Source organism: Microtus ochrogaster, unplaced genomic scaffold (assembly GCF_000317375.1).
Source record: "Microtus ochrogaster isolate Prairie Vole_2 unplaced genomic scaffold, MicOch1.0 UNK73, whole genome shotgun sequence".
Lineage (NCBI taxonomy): Eukaryota > Metazoa > Chordata > Mammalia > Rodentia > Cricetidae > Microtus > Microtus ochrogaster.
In genome coordinates this window covers 1796113-1808094 of record NW_004949171.1, presented here as the reverse complement: position 1 = coordinate 1808094, position 11982 = coordinate 1796113, and the positions used below count along the sequence as shown (strand labels likewise).

The following is an 11982-nucleotide window of genomic DNA, read 5'->3' as shown; positions in this document are numbered from 1 at the left end:
AAGAAGAAGAAGAAGAAGAAGAAGAAGAAGAAGAAGAAGAAGAAGAAGAAGAAGAAGAAGAAAGTTGTTGTTGTTTGGCTATTTTAGGAGAAAATTGGACCCTGAAACAGATCTAAGCCCCAAACCCCTTAAGCTAATGAGTGTGAGCATGTCACACAATTGTCATTATGTGTCTGGATATGCCTTCTGTTTGCCTCCCTATAAACCCTGCTTCCTGCAGGTACTTCAACGTGCCAGTCTACTCTCCAGTGGTCCTACTTTAAAGATTTTTTTAATTACATATATGGGGTGTGTGTATGTATATATATATGTGTGTGTGTGTATGTGTGTGAGTGAGTGTACTGGCAGAGGCCAGAGACATGAAATTTCTTGGAGCTGGAGTTAAAGAGCTGTGTGCTGCCTGATGAGGGTGTGAAAAATTGAACTTGGGTCCTCTGCAAGAGAAGTACTCACTGTTAACTCCTGAGCTAGCTTTCCAACCCCTTCTCCTACTCTTCAATGAAGAAAAAGAATGCTCACATCAGAAAACACTTTATCAATTATTTGTGACTAGAAAATTCCCAGTAAATGTCTTAAACGTTTAAAAGAATTCCTACTATAACAGGGAATCTGACTTCATTACTCATCAACTAATGATGAGTTTTGTGACTTCATTAGTTGATGACTGGGCTTTAGTTCAGGAGCTCAAAGGTGTTAGGAGTTGGGATTTGTGCTTTTGGTGTTCTGATTCTTGTCAAAGATACATTAACTGGCTAGAGGCACCGTACCTACTGGACTACGTGGACATCTCTCAGCTTGCCACAGCGCTCCCCCCACACCTTTTGGCTTCACTTCAAAGAGCTGTTCAATTGTTAGTACTCTGGTATAAATACGTTATATTCTCCATGATGACAGGATGCAATGTAAAAACAACCCTTAAATACATTTTCCATCTCCGCCACTCCCACATCTCACATCAGTAACTCCTAGGGCTCAAACTCTTCAGTTCAGTATATTAGAGGAATATGATCTCTTACTCAGTTTTATATGCACTGGCGTTTTGTCATGGGTGTCAGGTCCCCAGGAACTGGAGTTACAGACAGCTGGGAATTGAGCCCAGGTTTCCTGGAAGAGCAGTCCGTGCTCTTAGCCACTGAGTCATCTCCCCAGTCTCTTTTTACTCACTCTTTACTTTTTCTGTTTGGGGGTTGGAAGATTAAATGTACTCAGTTAGTACATGATTGGTATGTTTTACCAAGATAAACCCTTAACTGTTAACTCTTGTGTGTGATGCTGAAGTACCCAGAGCTCTCCATAGGACATGTGCATTGACTGATTTTGGTTGCTTCCTTATGATATATAACCAACTGCCCCTCAAGTCCATAGCTTAAGCCCTGGCAGTGTGTGCTGGTTAGTTTTTATCAAATAGACCCAAACTAGAGTCATTTAGGAGGAGAATATCTCAGCTGAGAAGATGCCTCCATCAGATTGATCTGTATGCGTGTCTGTGGGGGCATTTCCTTATTGTGTGCAGGGTCCAGCCCTCTCTGGGCATTGCCACCCCTGGGCTTTGTAAGAAAATTGAATAAACCAGGGGAAGCAAACTAGTTAAGCTGCATTATGGCCTCTGCTTCAGTTCCTGCCTCAAGCTCCTGTCCTGGCTCCCTTGATGATGGATTCCAACCTGTAGGGTTGTAGGATGGAATAAACCTTCCTTTCCAAGTTGCTTTTGTGTTATACCACAGCTACAGGCAGCAAACTAGGACACAGTGTATCCACTGCCACCTAGTGCCAAAAAGCCTCACCTAATGCTAAGGTTTCCCAGAGAAGGTGCCCACAAGCCTCAAGACCCTTCAAGGAGCCCAAAGGAATCCCATGCACATTTATCCTGCCAAACAGCAGAATGCAGGCCAAGCAACAGGTGACAGTTCTTTCCTTGTGCCAATGAGAAGTACCAGTCACTGTCCATATGGCTCCAAATTATTTCCTCCTGTTTCCCTCCTGTGTCCTTAGACACATAAATGTCTTTGACACAATATACGGTGGCTTAGGTATGTGTGTGTTATAGTGGAGAATTCTAATGCTCTTCAGAATACATGGTGGCTTAGATAATGTGTGTTATAGCAGAGAATGCCAGTGCTTTTCCCAATACACAGTGGCTTCGGTATGTATGCTATAGTGGAGAATACCAATGTTCTTCACAATACACAGTAGCTTAGATATGTGTGTTATAGCGGAAAATGCCAGTGCTCTTCAAACTCACTTTCCTCCTGGGAAGTCAACTCTACTACATTCTTCATCTTCCCATAGAGTTGTGTGTCAGAAGGTGATGGAGTCAAGACAGTTGGTTAATAATGAAACCACTGCTTTCATACTTGAATCTTTTTCTTCCTTTTCCCACTTTGTTTTTTGAGACAGGGTTTTTCTGTGTCACTTTGGAGCCTGTCCTGGAACTCCCTCTGTAGACCAGGCTGGCCTTGATCTCACAGAGATTTACCTGCCTCTTCCTCAAAGAGCTGGGACTAAAGGTATGTTACACCACTACATGGAAGACTTGGATCTTTTAATAAACAGTTCCCCATGTCATTTCCATATTTTCCAACTTGATGCAGTGGAGCAGAGCTTCCTAAATCCCTGAGTATCACCAAAACTAGAGGCTCCCATGAATAGGATCTCCTGGTTTAGGCTTCACTTCAGTGAGAAATACATTGCAATTTTTCTGAGGCACTAGTAATCTCTTAAGAGCTCTTCTAATTGAAGGGGACAAAGCACCTATAAAGAAAACTAACAAAACAATATTTAACTCTGATTTATCACAAAGACACTGAAAATCACCCAGGTTATGCAGCAGAAGGCTGTTATCACCTAAAGCCACTTCCCAAACACAAGCAACTATGTTGTGGTTAGTGTGTTAAGGTTTTTAAACCTTTATTCTTCTCTTATACATTATATCCTGACCACAGTTTCTCCTCCCTCCACTCCTCCCAGTCCATCCCCTCCTGTTTCCCCCCCCCCAAAAAAAGAAGCAGCAGAAGCAGACTTCCCACGGATATCCACCAAACATGGCCTAACAAGATACAGGACTAACAAGCCTAGGCACAAACCTTCAAGGCTGGACAAGGCAACTCAGTAGGATGAAAAAGGTCCCAAGTGCAGGCAAAGGAGTCAGTGACAGCCCTACACACACTCCTGTTGTTGGAAGTCGCACAAAAAACAAGCTACACAACAATAACATATTTACAGAGGACCTAGCTCGGACACATACAGGGTCCCTGTCTATTGCTTCAGTCTCTGTGAGCCACTATGAGCCCTGCTTAGTTGATTCTGTGGCCCATGGTCCCTTGTCTTTGAATCCTCTGGCTTCTGCAATCCTTCCACCTTCTCTCTTTCAGGGTTCCCCTGGATCTGCCTAGTGTTTGGCCAGTTCTGTGCCACCATTGCCCCAGCATGTCTTACAGGAAGGATAGATTGTAGGTTGAAGGTTTTGTGGCTAGGTTGATGTCTCTGTCTTAATGCTGGGAGCCTTGCCTGGTTATAGAAGATGGCCAGTTTGGGCTCGTATCCCCCATTACTAGGAGACTTCACTTGGGTCTCTTGGTATTATTTTGAGAACTGGTAGGCACTTTAGATTTTAGGGCCTAACTGAAGGAAGCAGGTCACTGGTGGTTTTCATAGCCTTGAAAACCCTATCTTGTCTCCAGCTCTTTCCTCTGCCCTGCTTCCTGCCCATCATGAGGTGAGCAACTTTTACTGCAGTTCATGCTCATCGCCCCAGTCACCAGAGGTGCACAGCAATGAATCATCAACTGTGAATTGAGATCCCTGCAACCATGAGCCAATAGCACCTTCCTAAGTTGTTTCTTTCAGGTGTTGGTCACGTCGACAGAAAGTCTAACCATAAATCTATCTTGGAGAAGAAAACTTGTTATTGTGATTAAACCTTTGTGGTTTGGGAGAATTTGGAAAAGTTCAGAGTAACAAACTAGGAGGACCCAAAATGTTGTTAGAAATGCTTAGCGGGCCATTCTGGTGAGACCTCAGAAGGCTAGAATGCTGCTAGTAAAGGTGAGAATAAGGTCTCTCGCGGGGAACTGGATTGCACATCATTCATTCTAATCCCAGCAAAGAACGTATTTATATTTTAGCAGTATCCTGAGTCTTTGTATGAGTCTGAATTTAAAGATTCATACTAGTTAGACAGCAGAGGACATTTTAAGCCAGCCTGAATTAAAATGGTATGGTTATTACTAGCTTCTTTTAGTCAAATCTATAGCAAGAATTGTTACCAAAAGCAAAGTGTTAAAATTTGAAAATCTTTCACTTTGAGCAGAAACAAAAACTAAAAATAAAGTTGAAGCCAAGAGGAATGTAGCTGTTAAAGAGATTAGAGCCATTAAAAATAAACTAAGTGAGCCGGGCAGTGGTGGTACACGCCTTTAATCCCAGCACTTGGGCAGGCAGAGGTAGGCGGATCTCTGTGAGTTCAAGGCTAGCCTGGTCTACAAAACTGAGTCCCAGGACTGCCAGACTACACGTCATGAAAAACAAACAAAAAGAAAGAAACTTAAATAGACTATATGTTGTTGTGCATGTCTATCAATGCCAGCCAGCACTTGGTAGATACGAGGCAGGAGGATCAAGAATTTACGGCCAACCTCAGCTGCATAGCAAGTTGAAGTTCAGACTGACTATATGAAACCCTGTCTCAAAAGATAAAGAAGTTGAAGCAGCAACTCAGTGTAAGAGCACTTGTTGCTATTGCAAATGGCCTGGATTTCATTCCCAGAATCTACTTGGTAGCTCATGACTTTCCTTAACACTAGTTCGAGAGACTCCAACACCTTCTCTGATCTTCACAGGACTAGGCATGCACATAGTGCATATATACATACATGCAAACAAAACACTTATGCACAGAAACCCATAAACAAAACAGCCAAATATTTGGCATTAGTACAACAGAAAAGTACCTGAGGGTTTCTCAGGAATTGGCTAGCTGCCACCCATGGTAGGCACATGGGTATAAAGGTTTCAATGCATTCAAAAATTTTGCTTTGAGAGCCGTTCAGTTAGGACCACCTAGGAAAGTGTTACCTCACGTTCATCCATTCATGTGTTTGGAGGCCACTGAAGAGGATTAGCTACTGCTTGAACTACCAGCAGACCTTGGCATTGCCCATGTGGTACTGGAGTTCCAAGCATGTAAAGTGTAACAGTTGTGAGATTACAGGCTCTCCCTCTATTTCAGAGGAAAGTCTAAAAGAAGGCCAGTGTATGGATGGCAGGGTCAGAACCCCACGGGAAATCTCTGACAGTGTATGAAGTTGCAAGAGTGCGTGGAATTGCAGTGGAGACTCTAGAAAGTAAGAGAGGCCACGGACATAGAGCATCTGCTATGGAAAGCCTCGGGGAGTGGTGCAAGGTCTAGAGAAGCCACGTGGGCTGCAAGTGGCCCGTGCCTTTGGAGCTCGCATGGCATCACCATGCACCGGAGTACTTTGGGAACGAGCTGCAGGACTACATGTCCTGCTGCCTTACTCTTACTCTGCTCCAGGCTTTCTTTGTCCATCTATTCCACCCTCTTGGAAATGCTTGTGTCACATATTAGAATATTTCTTGAGTTTTATGGGGGTTTACAGTTAAGAGTTTAGATCTGAAGAAATTGAATGTAAACTTCTGAGAAATGCATTTGAGCTGGATATGGTGGTTTGGGCCTCTAATTTCAGCATTTGGGAGCTGAGTCAGGTGCATCACAATTTTGAGGCCAGGAAAAAAACAAAACAAAAATTTAGCTGGGCAGTGGTGGCACACAGGACCAGTGGTGGTCCCAGTGCTCAGGAGGCAGAGGCTGCTGGGTCTACGGTGCAAGTTCCAGCACAGTCAGGCTACACAGAGAAATGCTGTCTTGAAACAAAAAAGAAAATGTTTGAGGTCAGGCTGGAACATAGCAAGACCCTGTCTCAAACAGAGAGGGTGTTGGTGGAATGTGTGCTTTGCATTATAAGAAAAATACCCTTTGAGGTCCCATTGTGTGGATATGATGTATCCTGCAAATAGGTGTATGCACAGAAGGCTTGTTCCCTTCATAGTGGCACTATCAGAGGCTGACTGGATAATCAAGGTCCTAATTTCAACAATGACTGAATGGACCATTAAAGGGTATGGCCTAGAAGGAGGCCCCTTGGGAGGGTGCTTTTGAAGGGTCTAACACGTTCCTGGAACTTCCATGGGACAGGAAATAGATTTCCAAGGAAAACAGGAAATTTGTGCTGAACAGCCTCATCAGTGTCTGAAAGAACACTTCATATGGAGGAGTGCTTGCTCAGCTGGTTATTGTTGAATGAGTGAGGGGTCCTGAGTCTCATGTGGCCTTTGTTTTGGGAATATGACTCATTCAGAGAATGTTGTAGGGCAGAAGCGGGCCTTCCAATAATGCTGCTAAATGCTTTAAGCAACTTTCAAATAATGTTCTCCATTCAAAACCACCCACTGGATATATAATGCAAGTGCTGAGACCACAGTAGAAAGCTAAGCAGAGTCAGAATTCTGAGTTAGCCATTGCTAGGTTATTCTTTGTGAACATAACTAACAGCAGATGCCTGTACCCAAAGAGTACCCAGATTTTGCCCCACTTCTTCCTCTATCAATAGCATCCTTTTCCCTCTGTGTGCCGCATTTTGTACTCTGCATACTCCATCGTTCTTGACACCACTCCAGCTCACGTTAAGGCTGGGCTGCACACATGGACCCTCCGTTGGATACAGGTGTCAAGGCTGAGCTTCGTGGGTAGTGGCAGGTGCATCAGGATGTTCTTACTGTGAAGCTTAGTGGTGCCAAGGGGCCCAGTCATGTATACGGGACAGTAGTACACGCCTAGGCCAGCTGAGATTGGTGTGTTATTGGCACCACGGGCTTGTGTGCTGACGCTGACAGGAGGCAAAAGGCTAGGTTGGCTGGAAAAGCTGTCCTGCAAGGCCCCATCCATCTGGTCCCACTCTGCATGATGAAGCTGTAACCCGATCAGCAACAATCCCATCTCAGGAACCTTGGGATTTGGGCCATTCTCCACCTGGGGGTGCCAGAAAACAGGCAAAGCTATGAAGATAAGTTGAGGGTCAGATCAGGGTCAAGGTCAACAGGATGGGGTGTAATCACATACTTTGAGGTGGAATGGGGAGCAGAAAGGATGATGCCAAGATACCCAGATATGCAGAGGGTGGTTGTTCAGCTCCTGACGTTTAGGTGGGAGACTGCTGGAGCCAGAGCCTTGGATACCAGGAAGATTGGGGCTTGGCACCCTGGACTCCAAGACCGCCTCCCAACGCAATGCCAAGAACAGACGACGAGGGTGGCGAAAAGCTGACAGGTGAAATATGCGCTCTGGTTCATTGGCATTTTCGCTTGTGCCACTGTCCAGGTAGCGAATCAATAGGTGCCCACGGCGGGACATTTGTCGCAGCCATTGCCAAGGTAGCTGTGGCCCAGCAGGTGCATGAGATCTCCAAGGCCGAGGTAGGCGTCCTGCCCAAAGAGCATGGGCCACTGCAGCACAGCGACTGGAGGTACACGGGGTCTCACCCTTCAGCTGCTGCAGTAAACAGTCAAGGTCACGCTGCACTATGCACACCAGCTGCTTCAGTTCCAGCACCTCTGTCTCTAAGAAGCCCTCCAGAGGCCTGTGAGCATTGGGCCCCAGCACCGCCCATGGGGTGATACACTGGCCTGAGCGATTACGGTTGGATAGCAAAGCCTGAAGGGCCACCAGCCTCTTCTTGGCTTGCACCAGGCGTTGCCGAAGTCGCCTTTCTTTACGCTGGTTGATTCCTCCACAAGCTGAAGGAACCCATGTGGGTGAACACTGCTGTAGCACGCTCAGGAGAGCACGACTCTGGCGTCTCAATAGCCAGGACTTAGGCCCTTCATTCAGTCCGCAGACACGAGGTTCAGCTGGTGTGGGCAGTAGGTGCATCCGGGCCTTGCACTCTGTCCTGGCATCTAGTTCCCCTAGCTCTTAGGATTAGAGGTAAGGAACAAATAGTTTCTCCCCACCAGACCCAATGAGGCAGGCCTTCCTCTGACCCCATAACTACCAACATTGCCCTCTCATACCTTCATTGGTACAGATGTTATTTGCACCCCTGTGGAGACTGCAGGGCAATGCACTATTCACCACCCCAGGGTGGATATTTGCCTGAAGCTTACCTGGACCAGGCATCAGAGTGGCCAGCAGATACTGAGGTGTGTGTGGCTGGACCCAGCTCATGCTCTTGGGATCCAGGCAGGTTCGTGTCAGGCTAATCAGGGCCTCTCTGTCTCCTGGGTCCCTCAAAGAACCTCCATAGAAAACTGAGGCTGCAGACAAAGTCAGAATTTCAGTCATTCCAGTTTCCACCACTCCTCAAAGCAAAATTATGCATGTATCCATCACATGCATCCTGGCCTTCAGACCTCCACTCCAGCCCACCCATTTCCATGTCTTCTGGGGTCCGGGCACCATATGGAGGCCAGGAGGAGAAGCTCACCAGCCAGCTCCAGCAAGGCAGCACCGGGGTTACTGAGACTGGCCCATAGATGCTCTTGGATCTGAAGAATCTTGGTCAAGGTTACTTGACTCCTGGGTAGGGTACAGAGAATACAGTGTTTATAAAAATATACTGAGGACTCTCACATCCTTCAGTGTGAATGGCTCTCCTGAGCTCTGACTTAGGAGGGCTCACAAGACATTACTACTTTGTACCCCAATACAACTTGCTTTCTACTGCACTAATCATTTTCCCCTAGAAGTCTGTTCCACCTCTTAGTCTAGTAAGAGGTGTCACCAGCCACCTGGTTGTCTAAGAGGAAGTCTAGGAGTCATCCTTATTCTTCACCATAGATTTATTCTGGACCCCAACTCTACCCTAGTCCCTGCCGCCTAGATCATGATCGCTTTCTTAGAGCCCCCTGAGAAGCTGTTTTTTTTTTCTCCAGGCCCACCCCCTCTGTCTGTTCTTCACATTCAGTCTGGGTGGTGCTTTCCACAGATAGGATCAAGGTTCCTGGCTTATTTAAAACCCCCTCAGAGGGCAGTAATGGATAAAGAGCAGACACACGGGCTGTGAGAAACGCTCCTGTCTTTAAGGGACTTGCTGCTAAACCTTGAAGACTTGAGTTTGATCCTGAACCCGTTTTTATAACTTATTAATAAAACATTATTTATTAAAAAAATAAAAAGAAAATAAAACCCCCTCAGAGACTTCCTGAAATCTTCAGGATAACCCGAGGCCTTTTGCCATGGCCCTAAAGGCCCTTTGTGATGAGCTTCACCGTTCTCTATTCCATCCCCAGCATGTCCGCCTCACCCACACTGAAGTCATTTCCTCTGCTTAGAAAAAGCCCTGTTTTTACCCAACTGGCTTCTGCTTTTAAGGCTTGGTTCAGAGTGAGATTGCAAACAAAGTCCGGGGAGAAAACCTCCTTGCCTTCACTCTTTGGAAGGTCCAAAGATCAGTTTTCTCATGCAAGTATAGGGAAGGTACTCATGTGTGCTGGGTGACTGACCAGGACTGGTGGCTCTCTCACCAGCGCCCCCTGTGTGCTTGCAGCTTTATCCCATAGAGCTGTCGGTGTAGTAGGAGACCATGCAGGAGGAACAAAGGCAGTGTCTGACTGAAGGGTTGCATGCAGAGTCCTTGCTGCAAATCCACACTGTCGATCAAGATACGGCGTAGTTCTAAGGACTGGTCCCAGAAAACAGTCATGGAGTGCTGAATCAGCACCCCTGTGGAGGAAGCAGAGTGCTGAGTCAGCACAGTCCAGTCACGCTCCCTCCTGAGGACTTGAGAGCTCCTAAAGGGATGCTCCTTACCTGGCAAGGAAGCACTGGCTTCAGTAGATACAATCAGCCAAAGACGGAAATCTCTGTGGACAGTGGCCACACCCCTGTTTTCTGGTTCAGCTAACAGTTCCGAGTCTGAGACCACTAAGTTTAGATAAGGGGCTGAAATGAATCCTCAGGTAATTGGTAGATTGACCCACAAGTCCAAGGACCATATTCAAGACTGGGACAACAGGAGTCAGACACAAGGCCAAAGGCATAGGCTTCACACTTGGAGATCAGCTGTGAAGCTCTAGGATTCAAGCTCAAGGTCAAGTGTAGGATAGGAGCCTCAAAGCTATCCCGAAGCAGGACACTTACCCTTGGCTCCATCCAGCAGTCCCAGCAAGGGCTGTAGCAGTTCTCTTGGCCAACGAGGCATCAAATGACAGTTATCCAGCACCAGCCAGTGCCCCTGGAGCATAGCCTGGCATAGAGTGTTGACTATAGTTGAGACAGGATCCCAATCTTCAGAGCCTAGTGCGATGACATGCAGATGCTTCTGTGTCTAGGGACCATTAGAAAGGAAACAGAGTAACTCAAAGTGATCTTGAGGTGACTTGATAGACTCAGAGTTATGCCACAATAATCCTAAAGTATCTGTGTGATTATGTGATTTAAATAGACCCATATGGATGATGGGTCAGAGTCCCACACTCCATCCCAGCCCATAGAAGCCCACTCACTCTGGGTCAAGAGACTAGATACAAACCTCATGGTTGGCAGCTAGTTTCCGGATGACAGTCACAGGATGCAAAGTGGCTATAGAATGGCCAGATGGTGGCAGCAAGATCAGTATGGGCTGAGTAGCCTGACTGTGTTCAAATATCATGGTAGGGGCACCCAGGTCTTCATCTAGGGGCCGACCTAGTAGGCTGGTGGTGAGGTCTGTTAGGGCAGCTGCCAGGCAATCTGGTCGCAGTACACGCCACAGTATCAGCTTCTGGAAGAGGCTAAGTGGTTCAGAATTAGGACCAGGTGCAGGACCCAGCACGGTGGATGATAGTGACAGGTAATCCTGCCACACACTGGAGTGGCCTGCCAGGGATGCACGAAGCCCAGCAAATGGGGACAGCAGCTCCAGTGCCCCACATTCTTGCCAGGCTCTTAAGCCTAACCAGGCTGGCCTAGCCATACCAGGGCCCTGTGTGTTATGGCCTGTGCTGGGAGAGGCTGACAGTCCAGGCCACAGCGCCAACCTCTCTAGCTTTGGTGTCTTCTTTGTCACTTGCAGCAGGGCAATAGCACCCAGAGCACCCACCAAGGGTGCTTGGGTCAAACCTAGGGCAGCCACGGTGCTGCTCAGCAGCTGGCGGGTTAGGTGGATTTTCAGTTGGAGCAGATGGCTGGGCAAGTCCTCTCCGTGGTGACTATCATGTGGTTTCATGCTGTCTAGAGCCCTCCTGGTGACTGTTAACCAGTTTTCTAAATTCATACAGAAAAATGGCAGCAGTTTCTGTAGTGAGCTTAGGGCCTCTACCACAGCGATTCCATGACAAGCTACCTGCCGGTAGGGTGCCCACAATACCATCTCTTGCAGCTTCTGCTCTTCTATCTCCTCCATCTGGGCATTCAGCTGACATATCTTTGCCTGAGTCCTCACCATTTCTCTCAGAAACTTGGACGGTTTCTGACGCCTTTGGTTCTGAAGTAGCAATATCGCCAACAACCGTTCCTGCATGTGGTAATTTGTTGGATGGATCTGGACCTTTGTGATGGTCCCCAAACATCCTCTCCAGCTCTGTACTTGAACTTTCCCCATGTTTTTAGCCACCCCACAGACTGGGCCCCCAAGCACCTCAGCAGCCATCACAGCTTCATAGGTATCCACTGCTCTGATTTTGAGGTCCTGCCAGCGGGTCTCAAGCTCTGGACGCTCTCTACACAGGATTTCGTGCAGCATCTGTTCTTCTAGTATTTCCATGTTCAGGCCCAGATCCAGAACATTCAATCCTTTCAGCAATTCACAACCTAGTACTTGGGGTCACATGGAAAAGGCTAACTCACTCGTGTCAAAGTCAAGGGTAGAGTAGACAGGAAATTTGGCTCTCCATCACAGTTCTGAGCCTGCTCTGGGCCTAGGTGAATGAAACCCTCTTTAGAATGATTCTAGGGGCCTACAAAGTTATGCTGCCCTCTGGTCTTAC

The 11982-nt window shown here is 47.0% G+C and overlaps 1 protein-coding gene across 1 annotated transcript in view; it reads right to left on the bottom strand.

Annotated features, from left to right (window-relative positions):
* Positions 1–5826: 5826 nt before the first annotated feature.
* Positions 5827–11982, bottom strand: part of Dnhd1 (dynein heavy chain domain 1) — a gene marked incomplete at its 5' end in the record, with an annotated part of 69555 nt that continues 63399 nt past the window's right edge. The window contains 8 exons of the mRNA XM_026777573.1: positions 5827–7048; positions 7139–7989; positions 8182–8331; positions 8502–8593; positions 9541–9739; positions 9827–9940; positions 10157–10343; positions 10548–11812. Of these exons, the coding sequence (XP_026633374.1) occupies positions 6698–7048; positions 7139–7989; positions 8182–8331; positions 8502–8593; positions 9541–9739; positions 9827–9940; positions 10157–10343; positions 10548–11812 (3209 nt within the window). The remainder of the gene's footprint in view (positions 7049–7138; positions 7990–8181; positions 8332–8501; positions 8594–9540; positions 9740–9826; positions 9941–10156; positions 10344–10547; positions 11813–11982) is intronic.